Source organism: Pseudorca crassidens, chromosome 3 (genome assembly GCF_039906515.1).
Source record: "Pseudorca crassidens isolate mPseCra1 chromosome 3, mPseCra1.hap1, whole genome shotgun sequence".
In the NCBI taxonomy this organism is placed as follows: Eukaryota; Metazoa; Chordata; class Mammalia; order Artiodactyla; family Delphinidae; genus Pseudorca; species Pseudorca crassidens.
Window position 1 is genome coordinate 92,397,840 of NC_090298.1, and position 25,225 is coordinate 92,423,064.

General features: G+C 39.3%; 1 protein-coding gene across 7 annotated transcripts in view; it reads left to right on the forward strand.

Annotated features, from left to right (window-relative positions):
- EPB41L4A (erythrocyte membrane protein band 4.1 like 4A) overlaps window positions 1-25,225 on the forward strand; it is a 258,199-nt gene that overhangs the window by 182,805 nt on the left and 50,169 nt on the right. For all 7 annotated transcript variants that reach the window (XM_067731450.1, XM_067731446.1, XM_067731447.1 and 4 more), the window contains exon 13: window positions 5,164-5,285. In XM_067731450.1, the coding sequence (XP_067587551.1) occupies window positions 5,164-5,285 (122 nt within the window). The remainder of the gene's footprint in view (window positions 1-5,163; window positions 5,286-25,225) is intronic.

Sequence of the window (25,225 nt, forward strand, 5' to 3'; positions counted from 1 at the left end):
ACAAGTCACTTCTCAGGGAAACCCAGCTAGGAAGCAGTAAAGTGGGGTCCAATCCCTGGCAGTGGAACTCCAGAGCCCTTTCCTTTAACATTAGTCAGACTGTTAGCATGTTGCAGGAAAAGCCTGATTGTCCAGCAGTCAGGCAGGTGCCTGTGTCTTTTTGAAAATGGGAGCCTTCTGTGTTTTGAAAAAGAATTTGTTTTGTTTCAATTCATTCTGTTAAGTGGAGAGCCTGTGATGTGGAAAACAGGGTGTTAGGTACCCAGAGGTATGAAGAATTAGATCTCCCCATCTCTGCCTTCAGAGAGCTACAGTATTATTCAGGCAGTAAGGCGGTCCCAGGCCCCATAAAACCCAAGCAGGGTGCAGAAATGGCACTCGGGAGGTGGGACAGGGTTCTGTCAGTTCCACTGGAGACATCACCAAATGAAATGCTTACTTAGGAGACTTAAAAAAAAATCCAGGTGAAGTGTTTGCAAGATGATATGCCAGATTTTAATTCCTCTCTTTGATGAACCACTTTTTTGTCTCGCTTGAAGCCAGAGATAATCAATAGAGGAGTGATTAATATTAAATGTTTAGTGCATTAATCTTTACATATTATTCTCTTGGATATTTGCTCATTAGCTGACTTAAAATAACACTTAAGTATTATTGTGTTATAGATGTTCTTGATATTTGTAGGAAAGTATTCGTTGAAATCTAAAAATTTAAACTGCAGGTTATCAAGTTTCTTCCCTAGATAGTGATATAATTAAAGGAATTTAAGGAAAGAGTATTTACTTTTATATTGAGAAAAATAGCTCATAGTCAGTACTGGGGCTGTTCTTCCAGTTGGGGCATAACACATTTCAAGGGTTATAGAGTGAATGTGTAAATCTGTCTCTTTGTCACTGAAATGAAGCTAGTGAAAAAGCATCTGTCTTAATATTCTTACTGTTAAAAAATGTAATTATACTGTTTAATGTATGCTGTAGTTGGTTTCTACAAATTTACCCATACCTGATTTCTCAAATTTATTGAAATGCAAATGCTGTGGGAATTATTATTAGAAAGTTATTGGATTTTGCATATTGAGTATCATTTCTTCCACAAAAGTAATTAAAGATAACCTTTGCAAATTGGAAACTCTGCTAAATCCGTTCAGTTTTGTGGCTGGTGTTAACTGCTTGGTAAGTCTTAATGAAATCCAAATCTCAGTGTCTGTATGTAGGAAGCACTAACATTACACCATCTCTGAAAGAAAGGTGTTTCATCCCACTGCCCAGAGCCAGGCTTACGCAGGGATGGGTCTCTGACTGCTGGGTGGTCGCCAGCACATGGACTGTTAATTGGCAAAAGAGTAATAACAACCAAACTTTAATAAACATCATATGCCTGTTCCTTTATTTTGAGATGTTCTGGAGATATCTTGGAATGAAGGAAGAGCTCTGGAAACATAGGTAGCTCCTTCCTTTACCCTGTAGGCTTTTAGAGCATGGAGGATAACGAATAGCATAACCAGTGGCTGCGGTGTGTGAGTGTGGGTGTCTGTGTGTATAATTGTATATGTGTTTATAGTGGGATGTATGTGATAGAGAAAGACAGAATTCTAGTCTTTACTTTCTCTCTTGCATCTTAGGGCTTGCAGAATACCAAGGAGAATCCAACAGAAAAACTAGTCATTACTTAAGAGGGGAAAATTAGATAATTTTAGTGAAATGTGACAGGCAATCCTTTCAAAATTTAAAATTACATTTTGGGGAAAAGGCTGAGCTTAAATCTGACAGTTGACTTCTTTTGTTGATTTATCATCAGTTACCAATAATCTGAAATAGAGATTGATTAAATCTTTGGTTAAATATTTCGTTGCACACTGCTCTCTCTTTCTCTTAAAAACTAATCTTGCCTCTACCTTTTGTTAAGTTTGTAGGGGACTCCTGGTTTTGATGAATGAATGAGTTGTGTAGAATTTATACTCTAGAAATGACACTTAGACCTAAGAACCACCCCTCAGGAACCCTGATGACCTTCTTGTAGAACTTAAATCACACGAGCTTTCCACATTTCATGAACTATGGAAGAGAGACCAAGTTCTCCTGAGAACCTCCTTTGTGTCAGGTACTTTCACCTGTGTTACTTTATTAAATCCATTCAGTGACCCATCAAAGGAGGTATCATATGCTCATTTCTGTAGACAAGAAATATGAGCCCCCCAAAAATAAGGTAACTGAACTAAAGACCTTTAACCAGTAAGTGGCAAAGTTGAGATTTGAACCCAGGTGTCTTTCCTCTTGTTCTCTTCCTTCTACCCCACTGATGGCCGATTGTATCCTCACTTTGAAGCTGAAGGGCTGCTGGCAGTGCCTCATCATAGGATGGGAGTATGTGTGCCACAGCGTGAGGGGCAGGGAAGTGGGTGATCCTGGGGACAATGCTCTGTCCTGTCACTATGGAGAGCTGCCGGGTGTGTAAGAGCTCTTTCACCGACACTAAAAATCTCTACTGTTGTCAAGTGCTTTTTGCTACAAGAAAATACTAAGAATACCGTACAGAAGTATTTCTGCTAGGAAGTAGTCTGAACAAGTATAAATAAGGAAAATGAGGCTCTAGGAGATCTAAAAAATCAGCTGCTGAAGGCCACACACTTATAGCAGAGCTGCGTTTTAACCTGGGCTTGTAGCTTTAAACCAAATGGCTCTGCACTCTGTCCCTTTTCCCAGGCTGCCAAGCTGTGCCACACTGACCAGCTGGAGGACAGAAAGCTTGTTCCAGTCCCAGGTCCCGTACAGCCTGTGCAAGATCAGTTTATGTTTCTGGACTTTAGTTTTATGAATCTTGTGATATGATTTTCCCATTTCTCATTTATTCCTGAGAGAGAAACCATGAGGAAAAATTGAATAATAAAGTAAAATCTCATTATAAAATGCCTCAGTGGTCCACATATTATTGGGTTATGTTTTTAGGGCAAATATTTTTTCCTCTATGCAATGAAGTACATACTACCCAAGTCTTAGAGTAAGTTTGTTTTAAGTAGATGCTATCTTCATACTCCAAACCATTTCTAATAGTGGAATTTTGTTCTCTGTATAGAATTTTTTTAAGATTTTCAGGGGAGAGATGTTGCTATTTGTGTTACCTTATGTACTACCTTTAAAACAAATAGTTAAAACTGTAGAAATATTCTCAAATTGATTATTTTAAAAAAATTATTTACTTGTATTTAGTAAATAATTATATAATATTTTTATGTGCCTGGCATTGTTCTAGAAAATGTATAAATATTAATACTTAACATTCATGTTAAGCCTATGAAGTGGTCATTGGTATTATTCTTACTTTAGTAATGAGGAAATGGAGATACAGAGAGTTTGAGTAATGTTTCCCAAGGTCAGAGAGCTAGGATATGACATCGCTGGGATTTGAACCCAGTCTCCAGAACTTGTCTATTAACAATACATTAATATGTAAAAGAAAACAGCAAAATGAAAGCTGGTAAATGATAATTTTCTTATCAAATAACATTATTAGATTTTTATATATTTTCATTATATGTAAGGAAAAAAAAAAGTAGTTAAATTTCAAGTGAAAGAAAATCTCTCACAGTTTTCCCCCCTACTCCCTCCCCTCCCCCTGGTTTCCATGAAGTCTTGAATATGAAGTACATGGATGGAACCTGTCATTTTAATTCCTCATATCAAGTCATATCCTCACTTAGCCTGATGAGAAACTGCTTTTTATGAGTGTTTTGGGCCTCTCTTTATTTCTAATAAAAGTAGATGAGGTAGTAAGGAGGGGAAGCTTTCACAGAAGAATGTAGGAGGTGAATTTGGCTTTCTAAGTCTTATTTAGTCTCTTTTAGGGAGAGAGCCACCAATATATATTCTGTAAATGTAGGATAAATGGGATTTGTGGCCAATAAAAGACTATTTTTTCTTCCTATTAGGTGACTCTTAACTGTGGTGAATCAAAGTATTGATAGATAATTAGAAATGCATTTTCTCTGTACCTAAATGATACTTTCTGTCATGAAAGCCAGAGTTGTTCATTAGCTCAAATTCAGCTGTGGAATAAACTTTCCGTAGGATGAATGTTGACTGAAATATAGCAAATTAAATTACATAGTTCCTTGAGTAGCTTAGTTTGTCCCCAGGGAAAGCTCTCCCTGTTGCATCCTCACATACTCTTAAGGAAGCGGTACTGTGCATGGGGTTTTAGGCTGCTTTAAATCTTCCTGGGCACTTCCTGACTCAGGTGAAGTGGGCATAATCAATGGTTGATTGTGTCACAGGGTTCAGAGTGAAATCACACTAAGTGGTCCAATTGGGGAGGCTCTATGACTTGCCTTATAAGTACAGCACGGGGACATGTTGATTCACGTAGAATCATTGCCTTCTGTAGTTTAGCCCAACACAATTTCTTTACTATTTAGTTGTAGAGCTGGAAGACCATCAGCATCCTCTATTTCTAGCTTATCATTCTACTTAAATCAAAACCTAACTCCTCCTTTAATAAATCCTTTCTTTCCTGGTTCTCCCTCTGAAAGATCTTCCTTGTGTCGGCTGAAAAAAAGCTCAACATGAGAGCTGTGAGTTCAGTTTTATCTGGGGCTTACTGAGGACTAGAGGCTGAGAGAGAGCCTCTCAGATAGCTCTGAGGAACCGCTCCTAAGGGAATGCGTGCAGTCAAGCACACACCTCTGTAGAAGGTTGCTACTAGGAACGAGGAGCAGATGTCTCCGTTAATGCTTTTAGCGCTTTTCTAAGTATGAGAAGGTGCAAGAAACTGGGTTCATAAAATTTTCTCCTGAAAACACCTAACTATCTGAAGGCCTGTTCGGCCACTTTTTCCCAGCCTCATTCCTGATCTCTGTCCTGAACTCCTTTCAGAGTGTATTGAAGGTCAGCAACTTTAGTGGCTAGTGACTTCACTCTTGTAGAACCAGGTGGCGAGCGACATTCTTCAGTTGGCACTTCTGTCTCACCTAAATCTTTCCTACTAGAGTTTATTAGTTCCTTAGTTAACATTGCAGTGAGAATCAATTGAAAGCCCTACATACTTATAACCTGTGTGAATCTGTGTTTTTTCTTCTCTCCATACACTGCAGATATTCTCCATGAGCTGTGGTGTAATTTTGTGGCTGTGTGGTTTTACTTGTGTTACTCAAAATGTTGTTTTTTCAAGTGGCAGGACAGCGTTACAAATGAGTCGAGATCTTTCTATTCAACTTCCCCGGCCAGATCAGAATGTGGCAAGAAGTCGAAGCAAGACTTACCCTAAGAGAATAGCACCAACACAGCCAGCCGGTAAGTCACAGAGCCCCCAACGCCTCATTGTAACCTTGTGTTTCCTTTTAGGCTCCTGGTGTAACATACACTTAAGTGGTGACTGTAGCCCTGGAGGTTTTTAATTGTTAACAGTAGAATTTTTAATTTGACCCAGAAAATGTCCACGCAATCAGAAATTATTAATAAGCAGGCAGGTAAGCAAGTTGAATCCCCATAGCCTGCTTAATGACTATACTTAATAACTCTTTTTTGAAGGCATTAAATAAAACCTCAACTGCGTAATTTCTTAGTTTGGTGTAGCTGAGATTGGAATTGAAACAAATTCTTTGGCAAAAGTCTTAAAAAAAATACCGTTGACATAAGAGTCTGTAAAGAATTCAGCTCTTTGTTATCGTTGGTCTTTTATTGTGATCTATAATAAAGTGCATAAAGTATACATACTATATACCTATGCACATACACATAAGTGTATGTGTGTTTATATACATATATAAATATGTACGCAGGCATGCACATGCACACACACACACAATTTAACATAGCCTACAGCCCCAGAAGTCCCTGCTGTTTGCTTGGTCACATCCTCACCTTCTCCTCCCTCCCCAACCAGTGAAAACCTCTGTCTGACTGTGTGGTAATTATTTCTTTACTTTTCACTATAATTTTAGTACTTATGTAGCCTTCTCTGAACAAAGTAGTTTTTTTGCCTATTTTTAAAACATTATATAATTGAATCAAGGAGTGTGTTCCTTTGTGTCTTGCTTCTATCAGTGTTATATGTAATATATACTAAAATGCATTCATTTTTCTTGCAGTGAGTTTTCTATTGTATGACAGCTCCTTATTCATTCTACTATTGATGGACATTTGGGTTATTCAGATTTTTTGTTTTTAATGCACACCACTTCTTTAATAAACCACCTCATCAGTCAGTTTCAATCCACGTTCAATGTTCAGAGCTCACGGAATTTTACTCTAAAGTGATCTTACTGACTTTGGTTTGTGGCTTGCTTACAGATCAGCCTTGTCTAACACTCTCCACCGGCTTTTCACATATATTATTTCACTTGAACCTCCCAGTAATCCTGTGAGGTAAAGCAAGGCAGACACTACGTTCCCATTTTACAGATGAGGAAGACATGATCCCAGTAGCTAGAAAGGGGTGGGGCTGGGACGAGAGGCCAGATCTCCTGGCTCTTTCTGCCATATTGTATGAAGAGAATGGAATTTTTAATAACAATAATTAACATCTGGGGGGTGGTGGTGGGATGAATTGGGAGATTGTGATTGACATGTATATACTAATATGTATAAAATAGATAACTAATCAAAAAATAACATCTGAACATCAAATGACAGTTGGCAAAGCATTATGACAGCTGTTGTTTCATTTAACCCTCATGACAAGCCTATGAGGAACGTGTTTTGAGTTTGCTCCACTGCTGCTGGCTGTGAGAATGTCACCTGACTTACAGTTTCTAAAGTGAAATTAAATCTGATTGTAGGTCCCCTCCTCTCACTGGGCTGAGAGGAAATTAAATTCTTTCTGATGGTTCTACAGTGGTAAAAATAAGACATGATTTAATTTTGCAATGGGTTACCTGCCACATAAGTAATATTATCCCCATTTAGCTGATGAGGAAAACTAAGATTATAAAGGTAATTTGGCCAAGATTACATAATAAGCAGGTGACTTAGGACAGAAATTCTAGCTTTAACATTTAATATCTTTATCTTAATATTTTGTGATTATCTTTGAACATGATCAGTCTTAAATCCCATTTGGATCAAGTGCAATGTGGTATAATTGATAAGCAAACTTTCAGATCCTTTGCTATTTCTCAAACACCAGGCCTCATGAAATTATTTTGAGACCAACCAAGAATATCAAAAGCATTCCTCGTGTCAAGTCAACATTTCATTCCACTTGAGATGCTGGAATCACACGTGCTTTTTACACAGACCTGCTCAGGTTGTTCCTTTTCCTCTCCTCGTGCTCTTAGAAAAATATCTTCCTCTGTAACACTGTGTCTGTCTGTCTGTCTGTCTCTCCTTGGAAGCCGAAATTCCAGAAGCTGATTTATTTAGGGACAAGGGGTTTTGTTTTTGTTTCTCTCCTGGCTTATGTAGATCCAGCCAAATGCAGTTTTCACAGAGTAGCCTGGAACGGTACTGAGCCCTCGCGTCCGTCTCCCCTCCCCACTAGTGTTGTATTAAAACACACTCCCTCTAGGGTGGAGGCTGAGGAGCTGGATAATGCACAGCCCAGCGTGCTCAAGGGCAGCCTCTCAGCATCAGGCTGAGAATCTTTTAAAAAATGCAGCACATGTTATGCTTTGACTATTATAAAAATACATCCTCGCTTTAGGAAATTGAGGAACCTCAGAACTCCCCCTCCCCTGCAAAAAGAATATCTTTCATGTTCAGTTCCATTCTCTTAGCGCTAACACTATTTTATATAGCCTGCTGGTCATTTGCATATCTTTTCTGCAAAAATGATATAGCGTCACCCTGATACCAAAACCAGACAAGGATGTCACAAAGAAAGAAAACTACAGGCCAATATCACTGATGAACATAGATGCAAAGATCCTCAACAAAATACTAGCAAACAGAATCCAACAGCACATTAAACGGATCATACACCATGATCAAGTGGGGTTTATTCCAGGAATGCAAGGATTCTTCAATATACGCAAATCAATCAACGTGATACACCATATTAACAAATTGAAGGAGAAAAACCATATGATCATCTCAATAGATGCAGAGAAAGCTTTTGACAAAATTCAACACCCATTTATGATAAAAACCCTGCAGAAAGTAGGCATAGAGGGAACTTTCCTCAACATAATAAAGGCCATATATGACAAACCCACAGCCAACATCGTCCTCAATGGTGAAAAACTGAAAGCATTTCCACTAAGATCAGGAACAAGACAAGGTTGCCCACTCTCACCACTCTTATTCAACATAGTTTTGGAAGTTTTAGCCACAGCAATCAGAGAAGAAAAGGAAATAAAAGGAATCCAAATCGGAAAAGAAGAAGTAAAGCTGTCACTGTTTGCAGATGACATGATCCTATACATAGAGAATCCTAAAGATGCTACCAGAAAACTACTAGAGCTAATCAATGAATTTGGTAAAGTAGCAGGATACAAAATTAATGCACAGAAATCTCTTGCATTCCTATACACTAAGGATGAAAAATCTGAAAGTGAAATCAAGAAAACACTCCCATTTACCATTGCAACAAAAAGAATAAAATATCTAGGAATAAACCTACCTAAGGAGACAAAAGACCTGTATGCAGAAAATTATAAGACACTGATGAAAGAAATTAAAAATGATACAAATAGATGGAGAGATATACCATGTTCTTGGATTGGAAGAATCAACATTGTGAAAATGACTCTACTACCCAAAGCAATCTACAGATTCAATGCAATCCCTATGAAACTACCACTGGCATTTTTCACAGAACTAGAACAAAAAATTTCACAATTTGTATGGAAACACAAAAGACCCCGAATAGCCAAAGCAATCTTGAGAACGAAAAATGGAGCTGGAGGAATCAGGCTTCCTGACTTCAGACTATACTACAAAGCTACAGTAATCAAGACAGTATGGTACTGGCACAAAAACAGAAATATAGATCAATGGAACAGGATAGAAAGCCCAGAGATAAACCCACGCACATATGGTCACCTTATCTTTGACAAAGGAGGCAGAAATGTACAGTGGAGAAAGGACAGCCTATTCAATAAGTGGTGCTGGGAAAACTGGACAGCTACATGTAAAAGTATGAGATTAGATCACTCCCTAACACCATACACAAAAATAAGCTCAAAATGGATTAAAGACCTAAATGTAAAGCCAGAAACTGTCAAACTCTTAGAGGAAAACATAGGCAGAACACTCTATGACATAAATCACAGCAAGGTCCTTTTTGACCCACCTCCTAGAGAAATGGAAATAAAAACAAAAGTAAACAAATGGGACCTAATGAAACTTAAAAGCTTTTGCACAGCAAAGGAAACCATAAAGAAGACAAAAAGACAACCCTCAGAATGGGAGAAAATATTTGCAAATGAAGCAACTGACAAAGGATTAATCTCCAAAATTTATAAGCAGCTCATGCAGCTTAATAACAAAAAAACAAACAACCCAATCCAAAAATGGGCAGAAGACCTAAATAGACATTTCTCCAAAGAAGATATACAGAGTGCCAACAAACACATGAAAGAATGCTCAACATCACTAATCATTAGAGAAATGCAAATCAAAACGACAGTGAGATATCATCTCACACCAGTCAGAATGGCCATCATCAAAAAATCTAGAAACAATAAATGCTGGAGAGGGTGTGGAGAAAAGGGAACCCTCTTACACTGTTGGTGGGAATGTAAATTGATACAGCCACTGTGGAGAACAGTATGGAGGTTCCTTAAAAAGCTACAAATAGAACTACCATATGACCCAGCAATCCCACTACTGGGCATATACCCTGAGAAAACCATAATTCAAAAAGAGTCATGTACCAAAATGTTCATTGCAGCTCTATTTACAATAGCCCAGAGATGGAAACAACCTAAGTGTCCATCATCGGATGAATGGATAAAGAAGATGTGGCACATATATACAATGGAATATTACTCAGCCATAAAAAGAGACGAAATTGAGCTATTTGTAATGAGGTGGATAGACCTAGAGTCTGTCATACAGAGTGAAGTAAGTCAGAAAGAGAGAGACAAATACCGTATGCTAACACATATATATGGAATTTAAGAAAAAAAAAATGTCATGAAAAACCTAGGGGTGAAACAGGAATAAAGACACAGACTTACTAGAGAATGGACTTGAGGCTATGGGGAGGGGGAAGGGTAAACGGTGACAAGGCGATAAAGAGGCATGGACATATATACACTACCAAACGTAAGGTAGATAGCTAGTGGGAAGCAGCCGCATAGCACAGGGAGATCAGCTCGGTGCTTTGTGACCGCCTGGAGGGGTGGGATAGGGAGGGTGGGAGGGAGGGAGACGCAAGCGGGAAGAGATATGGGAACATATGTATATATATAACTGATTCATTTTGTTGTGAAGCTGAAACTAACATACCATTGTAAAGCAATTATACTCCAATAAAGATGTTTAAAAAAAAAAAAGATATAGCGGTGTTTTTATTTACTTTTTTATTTAATAACATATCATGAATATGTTCTAACAAGTTTTAAGTGTTCTTATAGAGCACCATTTGAATGTCCAAATAATTTTCTGCTGCATAGATGCATTGATGTGACATAATTTATTCAACCAGTCGTTAGTTTTTGGATATTTAAGCTGTTTCAAAATTTGAAAAATATAACTCTAACTAAAGTGAATATTTTTGTAGTGATATCTCTAAGTATTCATGCTGATTTATTGTATGTATTTTAAATAATGGTATATTTTTATAATTTTTACTAAAAAAAGAGGATCACACAGTGCTGTGTTTAAAAACTGAGACTGCTGTATGTACATTTCACTTTGGTTTTGAATTACTTTTGAAGCCTGTGTTCCACAAAACTGTGTTCTGGGGACCCAGAGATGACCCTGCCCTTGACAGCATGATTGTCCTGGGTGGGGAAGGACCATTTAGCAATGCCTGTGATGCAGAGTTATTTCAGTTGCTGTCATGCACATATGAAGAATGCTCTGGGGGCAGGGATAATGTTGTTCTATGTTTATTTGAATGTTACATATTCTTTTTTTCTTTTGGTTGTGCTGAGTCCCAGTTGCGGCAGGTGGGCTCCTTAGTTGAGGCTCATGAGCTCCTTAGTTGTAGCATGCAAACTCTTAGTTGCAGCATGCATGTGGGATCTAGTTCCCCGACCAGGGGTCAAACCCATGCCCCCTGCATTGGGAGGTGGATCCTTAACCATTGTGCCACCAGGGAAGCCCCTGAATGTTACATATTCTTTTTCCTCTAATTCGAATGAACTCTGCTTTGAGCCTCAGTTGAACCCAGCTGGTAGAGAGACCCAGTCTCTAAGGTCATGGTGGGGTTCAGACTTGGAGTGGAGCAATTGAAGAGGGTGCTCTTGTCTTCACCTGCATCAGTCACTCTGTGCTCCTTATCCCACCTAGCAGGTCCCATTAAGCAGGGCAATTCTGTGTGAATCTGGGCCACTGTGAGTATGGGAGGGGAGGGGTTATTGGTAAGCCTGGAGCCTCCTGTGCTTAGGGTCAAGCCTGCCCCTTTAAGGCTCCGCTGTGGCGGGTGGTGGAGGGGAGTGGCCTGTAGGTCCCTAGGTCACTGTAGCCCTCAAGCCTCCATCTCCTTCCCCACCAAGCCTTTTCTGCCACTCCAGGCAGCTCCTCCAGCCCTGTCACTTCTGATTCCCACACTCTCAGCTCCAGAGCAGCCTCCTTGCTCCAAAGCTCCCTGTTCCTGAGATTTGTTCATGGGTGGCTGGGCAGGAAAGGAACAATAGCTCAAAACGGTAGTTTTTTTTTTTTTTCTAATTATTTTTTATTGACCAAAGAGAAGCAAAAGTATTACCTTACTAAATATTCCTGCCACAATTACTTAAATTTTTATTTGAAAATTTTGACAATTAAAATGGTAGAAAGCTTATTTTAAAACGTAGAAAAAGTTTATTTTATTAGATTGTACTGTGTTTGGCAAAAATGGAGTTGTGGTTTAAAAAGAAGATAGATTTAAAAAAAAAAAAAACAACTCTAATGAGGCCAGCTATGAATTTTCATAAATTGAATTCTGGTAGGCTCTCTAAAATAAAACTTTAGAGCTATACAATTCCAAGAGTCATTGGCATAAATTCTCACCTCTCATTTAACATTTATAGATACTAAAAAACAAGTTGTGATAGAAAGGAGACTTTAGCTTTTTGTTAGTTTATATCATTAATTTATACTACATGACTTGTAACTTTAGAAGACGTTATTTTGTTTCTTCTGAAGTTGAAGTAATTCAGTCAAACTTGATGACTACTGCCCTTAACCTGCATCTCAGTTCTCTGCAACTTTAAAAAGCCTGTGTTTTTATTTCTCAGTCAGGAATAATAAATGCCCTGGTAGCTCAAAAGCCATTGTGTTTAGAACCCACCAAGATTAGACCTTGGCACCTCGATGAGGAAGCGCATTCCAGAGTCAGGAGCCCTGCACCCAGCCTGCCTTCTGCCCCACCCCCACCCCACCCCAGAGGAGTTCAGCGCCAGGGCAGGCAGCCAGAGCATTCCTCCAGATCTGCTCGGCAGAGGAGCTTGGGGGTAAAGCAGGAGGCGAGATGGCAGGAAGGAAAAGTGCATATTTTGTACAGCCCTTTCTCTGACAAGCTCTTGGCAGCTCACAAAGGTGGGTTCCTGTCAGAAAAGAGTTTCTGCTGTAAGAAGACAGCAGTAAAGGCAGAATGTAAAGGCAGTAAAGACAAAATGTTTAGCTATAATCCATAATTAGCTGCAAGAAAAGTAATGGGTGAAACCATTTACAGTGGATAAACAATGCTGTGATTGTCTGATGCAGCATTTTGAGTTCTTAAGCATATCGTACTGATGAACAGAGAAATAAATAGTTGCAGTGTAGTCTTCAGACAACTGAAAAGCCGGTTCGGGTGACATTTTGGCATTCCCACTCTGAATCTGTGGAAGACGCTGCAGACACAATGCCCGAGGGATCCTGAAAGTGACTTGTGAGTGAGGATGGTTCGTGCCTGGTCTGGAAGCAGAGAGCTACTGCTCAGGCCAAGCCAGTGTTTCTGTGCAGGAGAGAGGACCCAGTGTTGCCAATCTTCCACTGTCTCAAGGGAAGCACGAAATTTAGATATTTATAGAAACTTTTCCAGAATTTTAACTTTTGGCAATCGATTTCATTTTGAAGAACGTCTCTGTGTGCTAAATCAGACATTCCTAAGGGCCCAGTATGGCTTGAGGGCTGCCTCTTGAGAACCTCTGTTTGACAGAGCTGGTATGAATGGCCGATCCACCTGTCCTGGGGTCTCTATGGGTTTCTGCAGCATCCCCTGTGGAGGTCAGGTTCTACACTCCATGACTCCCAGCAGGAACACTTTGTAGTTGGTAGGTCGGTTGGCCAACTCTAGGGGATGATGGTGCCACACAGGTCTGAACCCCCTAGCAAATGATTCACACGTGGGTAGCTGACCGACATTTACTGGTGACCTGAGCTGGGTGTAGCCCAAAGCAGGAGAGACGGAGAAATGCTTTGACATAGCGAAGTACAGTTTCATCAGTTTGTTGTAGTATAAAGCTCTGGGCTGCTGAGACATAGTAATGTCAAGAGAGTAATAATCACTTACTGAGCGCTTGCTCTGGTGGGCACATTGTGTCAGACATGAGGTCAGCAGAAACCCAGCTTGGCTTGTGGCGATCAAAAATAGATTTTAAAAAATCATTATTTTTTTTAATGCAGACAAAAGGCAAGCTATGTGAGTAGAGACTGGCATATCAGACTGAGCTACATCTGAGAAATCTGGGTTCAGCCTCAGTCATCCCTGTACTAACTGTGTAGTGTGATGAAGTCACTTAACCAGGCTGAGCCTCAGTTTCTTTATGGGTCCAGTGGGGGTATTACTTCCTGCCTCACGGGTTGTTGTCATGCGGGATGGTGTCTGCATTGGGCACAGCATCGTGTCAAGAACGTGGAGGGGCTTGGTACACTTCAGTTTCTTTCTCCTAAATCAAAAGGAGTCTTTCTCTACATAGTGTGGACCAGCCTGTGAGTCCACCTGAGAGTCTTTGAATTATATTTACCATATAGCATCAACTTCACATACAAAGGATAATATAATTATATGAGGGAGGTGTGGCCTTTTATGATTGATGGGTGGAGAGAGTCATTCAAGTGCAGAGAATGGGCTTTGGAAAGACGTCAGTTACCCCTGATTTATTCTAGAAGATTGGGTATAAACAAGTATGAGGGAAGTAGGCGAGTCAAAGGGCCCCCTGTGTGTAGGTTTCTCCTTTCCTGCCTGCCTGAAGATCTCTGGGTACACAAGGGCAGCTGTTGTCAGGCAGTATTGGGAGCCCAGAGTTGGGTATCGTCCTACTTAACCTGTTCCTACTTCCCAGAGTAATCATTTTTCTCACCTTATTTTTACCCCTACTCTGTGCTCACCACTCTCTAGGCGCTCCAGCACCACTGGGATAGTCTATGGCTATGAATTGGGAATAACAAACGCATTACAGTGAATCCATAATAATGATGAGATTGTATGCTTGTTTTAAAGTTCACATAGTTAATCATTTCATCTTCTGTATAAGGTGGTTTTCCCTATTTGAGGTAATCAGGTACTAGGCCTATCCAAGTCCACTTTTCATGTCAGGCAGGCAGTGGAAACAGAAGACAAAGGGCTAAGCTGAAAGGGCTCGGGGAGGGAAGCAGAGTTGTTGAATGAGGAGTAAACAGAAGCTGGGGCTGTGGATCTGTGATTTCATAAGTCAAGTCCCAACCTCAATAAGCTGTTAGATCAGCAACCTCACTTCTGCAATATGAGCAGGCCTGTTGCTGTGTTTGTCATCACAGAGACTGAAAACTACCTAAATGTCCATTAGTAGGGAACTGGCCTAATGAAATAATAGATGTGTACCCCTAGGAAATACCATGTGTCTCTTAGAAGAAATCTGAGGGCAGGATTTGACGTTGTGTTGGTCCGATTCTATAGTCCCACCACGTCTGCCTTGAAAGGTCAGATCCCCTGAGGAGCTCCACAAGGCAGAGGAATGTTAATGACCAACAGTCATTGAGCATCACTGCATGCCAAGTGCTGTACTAGGCACATGCAGATAGTATCTCCCTCATTTCTTTTAGAAGGGTGCTGTGACTCTCAGTGTAACAGGTGAGAAGACAGAGGCAAGGACTTGCCCAGGGCCCCAGAGCTGGAATATGATCCCAGGTCAATTAGAGTCTGCGACGTGGAGAGGAGGAACAAAAAAGAATGTGATAAATTTGTGTCAATATGGAAGGATATCCAAGAGATAGTATAAGCAAGAAAAAAAAAAAAAAGCCAGGGGTGGGGGCCAGCAGCATGTAATATGCTCCCATTACATAAAAATACAATCAAAAAGAGAAATCAGAAATCCGGAGTGGGAGAGAGATTTATTTTTACTCTGTATTCTTTCATAGCATTTGTGTTTTTACCATTTTGTACTTTAACAAAGCCCTTCAGATACTTGTCATGAATGCCTTAAGTTCACAAGATGATTTCAAATGTCTGTTCAAGTTTCCAGATGAGGACACTGATATTAGGCTAGGAAGCGTGCATCATAATTTATGGAAAAAGTAATAGAACGATACGAGACAGATCATACAAATTCAAATGTTAGGATTTCTACTGTGCTGTTACAGATACAGCTCAAGTCTTCAAGGCAAAGGGCATAAGACATTTTCATATCTGTACATTTATTATTTTTATTTTTATTTTTTTTCATATCTGTACATTTAAACGTAGGCCTTAAAGTGTAGGAGATTGCACTGTAGATCCTCGAGTCAGAGCATGCTTTGTTTCAAAGGAGGAAGACTCATGTAGGACCCACAGTCCTTGGATTAGATGAAATAGAGGACAATCACTTTGTGTTGTAGGCAAGGAAACTGAAGCCCAGAGAGGTGAAATGATTTGCAAGTGTAGCAAGTTCTGGAACCTGGAGGGTATCTGGATGAGAATCATTAGGCACTGTGAGGAATGTCTGGAAAAAGACAGTGACGTAATAACTCTCACACCTATTGGGCACTTGATGGGTATTGTGAAGTTTTTGCATGTTTGTCCTCTCTAGGTCAGCTGAAGACAGGAAGGGAAGAAATTAGTAAAAATTGTCCTACAAGGGAATTGGAGCAAGACATTCTGACCAAGAGTTGTTATGTGGGTAGTTTGGGACAGGATTTCTAGAAAATTTAGGAGAGTGTTAACTTTGTTTTCGAAAGAGTGTGATTGTGACTGTCCTCCTTCAAACCTGATAAGTCAGAATTAGGTGATCAACTGAGGTGTGGTCCAAATCTGTGACGTCACTTTCTCTTCACCCTAAGAACTCCTGCAACTGATTATATAAGCCTTTGCATTGAGAAGGCATGTGGTACAGTGGCAGGAAACAAACAAACAAACAAACAAACATGTACCTGACTTGAGTAGACTTGAATTCCTGGTCTAACTCGGCTGTGACTTGTAACACATCATTCAACATGCTGAGCTTTCACCTCATTGTCCATAAAGTGAAGCAATTCTTTTGGTAAACCTGTGGGAAGGTGGGTGGTATCCTCATCTTACACATGAGGAAACAGTAGCCCAGAAACATTGAATACTTATTCAAAGTTACACAGATAGTAAGAGCAGCAGCAGGGTTTGAACCCAGGTCTTTAGAATATTAAGGCACATCCTTGGAAAGTGAATGGAAAACAAAAAAAGTGAAAGTTGATTTGAAAGTAAGTATACATCCTCTGGTTTTCCCACAATTGTGTGATTCCTTTACTTCACTAGATCTGCTTGTTTCAGCAGATATTCTTGAAGATAATGCATTTACAGAGGAGCAGCAAGTCAGTCTGATTTTATATCAAGTCATTTTTTTAAGAAAATATTTAAGTTCTTTGGGACATTTTACCCATGAAAGAGGGGAAATGGCAGTAACTGTGTTAATTGCAAGGAGCATTAGGTTAGGTCACAGAGTCGGGTGTATGGTTTGTTCAAGGCTGTCTTCCTTTGTTGACACCCTTTTCTATTCTGCCTTGAAGCTGATGTTTATTTTCATTCTGTAAAAAATGTCTTAATATATGGCAAGCTGGTTAGATTTTCTCTAAAAAGTTAATGATTCCACTCTTTCTGGGAGTGTTTAGCATTCCATGCATAGCTATCAAAATTAAAAAAGCACGCAAGACTAAAGGCGTATTGTATATTCCAGTTAAATACCATACCTTTAGTGAGTTATCATAAATGACACTTTTTATCCCCTTTACCTTCTCATTCAACAAGAATTTATTGAGCGCTTCTTTGGCATAAGACCTGTGATGTTGTAATTAATAATAAATAATCATTTGATGAAATTAGAACACTTACACCATACATAAAAATAAACTCAAAATGGATTAAAGACCTAAATGTAAGACCACACACTATAAAACTCTTAGAGGAAAATGTAGGCAGAACACTCTATGACATAAATCACAGCAAGATCCTTTTTGACCCACCTCCTAGAGAAATGCAAATAAAAACAAAAATAAACAAATGGGACCTAATGAAACTTCAAAGCTTTTGCACAGCAAAGAAACCATAAACAAGATGAAAAGACAACCCTTAGAATGGGAGAAAATATTTGCAAATGAAGCAACTGACAAAGGATTAATCTCCAAAATATATAAACAGCTCAATATCAAAAAAACAAACAACCCAATCCAAAAATGGGCAGAAGACCTAAATCGACATTTCTCCAAAGAAGATATACAGATTGCCAACAAACACATGAAAGGATGCTCAACATCACTCATCATTAGAGAAATGCAAATCAAAACTACAATGAGGTATCACCTCAAACCAGTCAGAATGGCCATCATCAAAAAATCTACAAACAGTAAATGCTGGAGAGGGTGTGGAGAAAAGGGAACCCTCTTGGCACTGTTGGTGGGAATGTAAATTGATACAGCCACTATGGAGAACAGTATGGAGGTTCCTTAAAAAACTAAAAATAGAAAACTACCATATGACCCAGCAATCCCACTACTGGGCATATACCCTGAGAAAACCATAATTCAGAAAGAGTCATGTACCACAATGTTCATTGCAGCACTATTTACAATAGCCAGGACGTGGAAACAACCTAAGTGTCCCTCAGCAGATGAATGGAAAAAGAAGATGTGGCACACATATACAATGGAATATTACTCAGCCATAAAAAGAAACGAAATTGAGTTATTTGTAGTGAGGTGGATGGACCTAGAGTCTGTCATACAGAGTGAAGTAAGTCAGAAAGAGAAAAACAAATACCGTATGCTAACCCATATATATGGAATCTAAAAAAAAAGTGGTTCTGCAGAATCTAGGGGCAGGACAGGAATAAAGACACAGACATAGAGAATGGACTTGAGGACACGGGCAGGAGGAAGGGTAAGCTGGGACGAAGTGAGAGAGTGGCATTGACGTCTATACACTACCAAATGTAAAGTAGATAGCTAATGTGAAGCAGCCACATAGCACAGGGAGATCAGCTCGGTGCTTTGTGACCACCTAGAGGGGTGGGATAGGGAGGGTGGGAGGGAGACGCAAGAGAGAGGGGACATGGGGATATGTGTATATGTATAGCTGATTCACTTTGTTATACAGCAGCAACTAACACAACAATGTAAAGCAATTATACTCCAATAAGGACATTAAAAAAATAATAATAAATAATCATTTGGCCTTCATCCCCATTTCTGGCACAGAGCTCCTAAAACACTTGGAATTTCCTAAGTGATAAGAACCCTAAAGGTGAAAGGAGCATCTTTTGTTATTCATAACAAGCCCCTTTTAACCACACCTGAATTTATGGTAATGAGATGACTTCTGGAAAGCCCCAAACAAGGAGGGGGTGCTTGTTGCCAGGGAAACTAATCTTGAATAGAGGGTTGGAAACTTCAGTCCCATTCCTTGATTTCTGGGGAGGGGAGAAGCACTGGAGGTTGACTCACTCACCAATGGCCAGTAATTTCATCAGTCATGCCTATATAATTGATTTCATCAATCATGCCTAGGATTTTTTTTTGTAATAAAAACTTAGAAAGGATGGGGTTCTGAGGGGTTGATGAACACGTAGATCTAGATGTGGAAAGAGTGGCGTGCTTACAGCATGGAAGTTCTATGCCCCTTTCCATGTATCTTGCTCTGTGCATCTCTTCGTCTGGCTGTTTCTGAGTTACATCCTTTTATATATAATAAACCAGCAATCTAGTAAGTAACTGATTGTCTGAGTTCTGTTAGCTGATTTAACAAATGAATTGAATCTTAGGAGGGGGTCTTGGGAACCTCTAATCTATAGCCTGTTGGTCAGAAGCACAGGTGGCAACCTGGACTTGTAACAGGTATCTAAAGTGAGGGCAGTCTTGTGGGGCTGAGCCTTTAACCTGTGGGATCTGACACTACCAGGTAGATAGTGTCAGGATAGAGCTGAATTGCAGGATACCCAGTCAGTGTCTGCTGAGAGTTGAAGAATTACTTGATGGTGCTGGAAAAAACACCCAGTGCAGACCCTATTCCATGGAGCATGGGAAATGAATAAAACTTAGCCCCTGATCTAGAGGAACTTCATCATATAGAAAGACTACAGCAGTTATTTAGCACTTGCTAAATGCCAAGCACTGTCTAAACGCTTTCTAGAAATTACCTAATGTAATCCTCATATCCACTATGTAAGGAGTTGGTGATATCTCCATTCTACAGATGAGAAAACTGAGACCCAAAGAGGTTTAATAACTTGTCCAAGATCACACAGTGGGCAAATTGGCAGAGCTGAGAAACATATTTGGGTTTGTATGACTTGTATGCTTAACCACTGTCAGACTGAAGAGGTAGAAACTGAAATACGGGCACACGTGTCAGGTGTCGTGGATTGGAGCAAGGAAAGTTGTAAGTGTCCAGGAGGATAGTTTGCTTATGGATAAATGTGTAATCCATGATGCTGTTGTGAAGGAAGCGGATTTTGAAGGACGGGTGGATTAGGAAGGAAGATTTCGAACTGAGTGTTCAGCTCCTGGTGGAGAGGAGATACAAGAGGGCTTCCAAAGGGTTATGTGGGCCCAGGCAGTTTTGATAGAATCAATTTCCAGATTCTCTTTCCTCAGAGCAGTCTGCCTGTGATAGTAGGCTTGCCCCTTCCCAATGGACGTTTTCCCATTTTCTAAAAGAAAGGCAGACGTTTTTCCCATTCCGAATCTGTTACACTGCTTTGCCTTTAAATGTTAAACCTCCTGGGTTGGTGTTGGGAGAGTAAAATGATCTTAATTGTCAAGTGACACATCCTTGCATGTCATTTTCTCATTTTGACTTTCACCAAAATTGGTGGAGGACCCAACTGATTTGCCACCTGATAGAAAATTCAAAATAATTTTAGGTAATATATCACTACTTGTAGAGTTATAGGTCTACATGTAACTCTTAGAAGTTCTTTGGGACACTGGTGGTATCTTTATAACAGAATACTTAACAGAATAATATAAATCTCTACTTAATGCGAACAGGGTTTCTCAGCATTGAAAATCTATCTGAATAAAAATAAGGCAGAATTGTTGCTAAACTGTTTCATTTTAGCACAGAATATTCTTGAATGGGTAGATCCATGTAATCATTGGGAAAACAAAACTACCCTGTTTATCTCATTAAGAATTACTTTTCAATAAAAACTTACTTTTTATATTTAATAATTATTTATCAGCATTCATATGGTATGCTATTAATAATTGTAATGATAACTTGGTTCAGAAAAAATTTTTACCACGTAGAGATTTATGGTCATGGGAAATAAAACTTTTACCTTATTTCTATTTTATTTTTGTCACAGAAGTAAGATAGAGTGATGAATAAAAACTTTCAAGTATAAAACATATTACTTTGGGATACATTTTTGCAGAGGAGATGGAATTGAATTGCAACTACAAGAGAAACATTCTATGAAATTTCCAAATGCTAAACTCATTTCATCTATTTTTAAAATGAATGACTGGGTATCAAATTTCTATGGTATTTTATTACACTGGTTATATTCAAGAAAGTCATGAAACAGTTACATTTAATTAATTAATTGATTTTTTTCAGTTTTTTTTTTTTTTTTTTGTGGTACACGAGCCTCTCACTGTTGTGGCCTCTCCCATTGTGGAGCACAGGCTCCGGAAGCGCAGACTCAGCGGCCATGGCTTATGGGCCCAGCCGCTCCGCGGCATGTGGGATCCTCCCGGACCAGGGCACGAACCCGTGTCCCCTGCATCGGCAGGTGGACTCTCAACCACTGCGCCACCAGGAAAGCCCATTTTTTTTCAGTTTTAATATTTTTATTGAACTATAGTTGATTTACAGTGTGTTAATTTCTGCTATACAGCAAGGTGATTCAGTTATACATATATATATAAATATATATTATTTTTTATATTCTTTTCCATTATGGTTTTTTATAGGATATTATATGTAGTTCTCTACATATACATGTACAGTAGGACCTTGCTGTTTATCTCTCTTATATATAAAGCTTATACCTGCTAACCAACCTCCCACTCCATCCCTCCCCCAGCTCCTTCCCCCTTGGCAACCACCAGACTGTTCTCTATGAACATAGAGATTGGAAACAGTTACATTTTAAAATGTCAATATTTACTGTATGCTGCAAATGGCATCCTTTGGTACTATTTAAACTTTTGATGCACAATGTTAGATAGCATCTTACAGACATGCACTGAGGTACATCATTTTTCAAATTCTTTTAGTTAGTACTTGTGTAAAAAGCTTAAAGAACTCCGAGTTAAGGCCTCCTAGATATGAACTCAAATATGGAAGCAGAAAAAACCAAAAATTTTCTCAATTTTGCCTGAGTCAAATAAGCCTTTTTAAAGTGATCTTTACACACAATTATATGTTGTATTTGTATATACTTAGTATACTACTGTAATTACATCAAATAAAACCTCTAGAGCAGTGGCCTAGCGCACTCCTCTGGAACAGAACCGACTTTAGGTCAGGTGTGGAACTGTCCACCTGTCCTAGACCAAGTGAGCATAAATGGGGGGCTTGAGAAAAGATGGCTGGAGAAGGTTTGTGGTATGTTGCTCTAAATTGTGTCGCTGATGGGGGTTGGGGGTGGTAGGCTGGGGGGAGTACAGGAGAGTACTGGGATAGGATGTGAGCGTTTATTCCGTTTTATTCCCTCAAACTGTGTCCTCCTATCACAGGAAGAAAAAACTTGATATCTAAGAGATTTGCCACACTTCCTGCTTCCAGCCAACCATTCACAGAGAGGTGTTGGCATTGGGCCTAGGAGGGCTGAAAGGAAAGATGGGCTCCCCTCTGTTGTTAGTGCATCTGGCAGCCCCTCAAGCATACGCAGGTGTAGATCACAGGTTCTTCAGTTGGTACAGCCCTTTTGTTCTACTCTGAGGGCCTGAAGTTCTTCAGCTGGTACAGCCCTTTTGTTCTACTCTGAGGGCCTGAAGTTCTTCAGTTGGTACAGCCCTTTCGTTCTACTCTGAGGGCCTGAGGGCTTTTCTTGGTTTTGAACCTGGCCTTCTGACCTGCAAGGAAGTGTGTTTGCGACCATCTCTCAGTGTGTGTGCCTCTGTAGTTCGGGCAGAGGATGAAGTGCTTTCATCTCATGCTCCCAAGTTGACCGTTTTGGTCATGAGGAAAGCAGAGGGATCCAGGAGAGTGCTGCATCAGGGAAGAAGAAATTGGAAGCAGACCAACCAGGGAAGGGATCTTTTGTGCATAGACATATTTTCCTAGCATCTCTCTCATCTGCACCCACTCTTTATAATCTACCCTACAGCTTTCTAGTAGAATGCCTTGTTTGATCTTGCAGTTGACATGTAGCAAAATCAGTGTCTTAAAAGTCTGTATGTTTATGGTAAAGAAGTAACTGTTTAAATATCACCCTTGGGATATTTGAATACAGAAACAGAGAAGCAGGCTGCCTTTTTGGGATGAATGGGCTGATGTCAGGCATTTGAACTTTAAAAAATTAGCCACTGGACACTGAAACACTTTTATTTTACAAATCGTGTGTTTTGAAATTTAATTGTGTTTTACGTAATTTCATGAGTGTCAGTTCTGCCAAATATAAAGCCTTTCATGATGATAGGGAAAAAAAATGAATATATGTGAGGTTTCCTTGGTCATTTTACTGTTTGACTGTAATTCATCGTGTTAGAAAAATATGTTTTATTTTTGCTAAGTTGCTCTACCATCTGCCATTTTTTTCATAGTAACCCAGTCTAAAGTTGGTGAAACCAAGGCAAAGTGATTTTGTACTATCAGTGTGAAAATGAGAGCTAAAATGTATTTCCAGTTATTAGCTCATTCTTAATTCATGAATGTCACATTTCTTCTGATAAGTCATTCTGGGTCAGATAATATGAAATCAGATTGTCTTTACTGAAACCTAATAATCTGTTGTACTGGGAATAGTTAAAATCTGTCCTGATTATTTGTCTCAAGCATCAGATACAGTGTTTTAAAAACATAGATCAGAAAAGAAAATGAAAATAAGTGAGATGAAATTTAACCTAAAAGTTTACAAATGTATCATATTTGAGAGTTTTAAAAATGAAATCATGTATATATTACAATGCAGCTTAACTTATTGGCTATTTGTTCTTCTCCCCATTTAACAGAAGAAGGCATTCTCTCTTTTTTCTTTTAATGTCACACGTTCATCCTCCATGCCTACTCTGTAAATTCAAAGCAATGGCAATTTAAATAACATCAATCATTTAAGGTTGACAGGTGTAAAACTGAGCTATGAACTTTATGAAACTCATAATACTATTTAAATGCAAAGTGTTTTTGTAATTGAACATCCCTATGGATTCAGCACCACATCTTGAAATCTTGACATCACCGGTTGACTTTTAAGAATTGCCCCCAGACCAAGTAGCTAAACAGATCCTGGGAAAGTTGATTCTGTTTCAGACAGCCACTCTTCTTGATCCAAAGGCGAGGGTCACTTAGGATGAGGGCGCTCAATCGTGAACAGAGCCAAACCACACAATAGCCTGGTCGTGGTCCGGTGCACACAGGCTGGAATCATTTGCGTATAGGGTGTTAAAAAATTAACAGACAAGACCATGGAGCTATGGACACTGGCACTGCACTGCTGCCTAACTGGTAGGGAATTGTGTGCACCCGTATTAAGCTGTAGTGTCTAACAGTCCAGAGACAAAAATGATCACAGGTCATGAGCTAGATTTGGCTTCTTAATAAACTATAGCAGTCTCCTGATACACTTATTCTTCCACATGTGACCAGTCTCATGAATAAAGCCCTTTGTCTCTTCCCCTGCCCGGGCCGTGCTGTGCAGCATGCAAGATCTTAGTTCCCCGACCAGGGATGTTCCCTTGCCCCCTGCAGTGAAAGCGCAGAGTCTTAACCACTGGACTGCCAGGGAAGTCCCAAGTCCTTTGTCTTTTTAGTGTGAACAATATGGAAAGTGAACTGGATGCTTCTAATTCTAACTGGTCTTGCTAGTGTTGATATTTTATGTAAAATAAAATACAGGTTAACCTAAGAGCCTTAGTAACCACATGTCAATAACTGACCTTTGTTGTAGGTAATCTGTGACTTTCATTTAAAAGAGTAGAAAAGAATTGCATGCTGTGGTGGAAAGCTGCTTTTAAAGCTCTAAGAAGTAGCCCAGGCTTGTAGGATGTGGTGCATGTCATCTCTCATCCTGAATTTCCCATACGGCCACATCCAGATATATATATTTTTTTGTCTTGGTTTTGACACATTTTAAACATAATATCATTATCCTGAATTTTCCCTTCAAGTGGAAAAAACAGTAGAAACAGAAATACATCCTCTATAATAACAGACCTTCACTGAGTATCACCATGTATAAGACACTGTGCTGGCAATCACGGGGGCACAATGATATGTCCTTCATTTTATTAAGATTTTGAGGGCCTATTCACTTTTACTAATAATTTTAAATTTTAATAATTTCATTATGTGTATTATTAATATTTTATGAGATATGTACATGATAATTTGTGTTTCTAGATATTTTAAATGGAAAACAACTGTTTGGCCTTATCTGAAAGGAAGAGTTACAGCAAATGTAGTGATTGTGTAGTGTAGGAAAATTTCCCTTAATGTTTTATATCTTGACGTGGGTAGTAGTTAAATAGCTGTTCACTTTATAATAAATTTGTTAAACTGTTCATATATGTATGTTATATTCTTTTCTGGTGGTCCATTATAATTTACAATGAAAAAGGAGTGGTGAAAA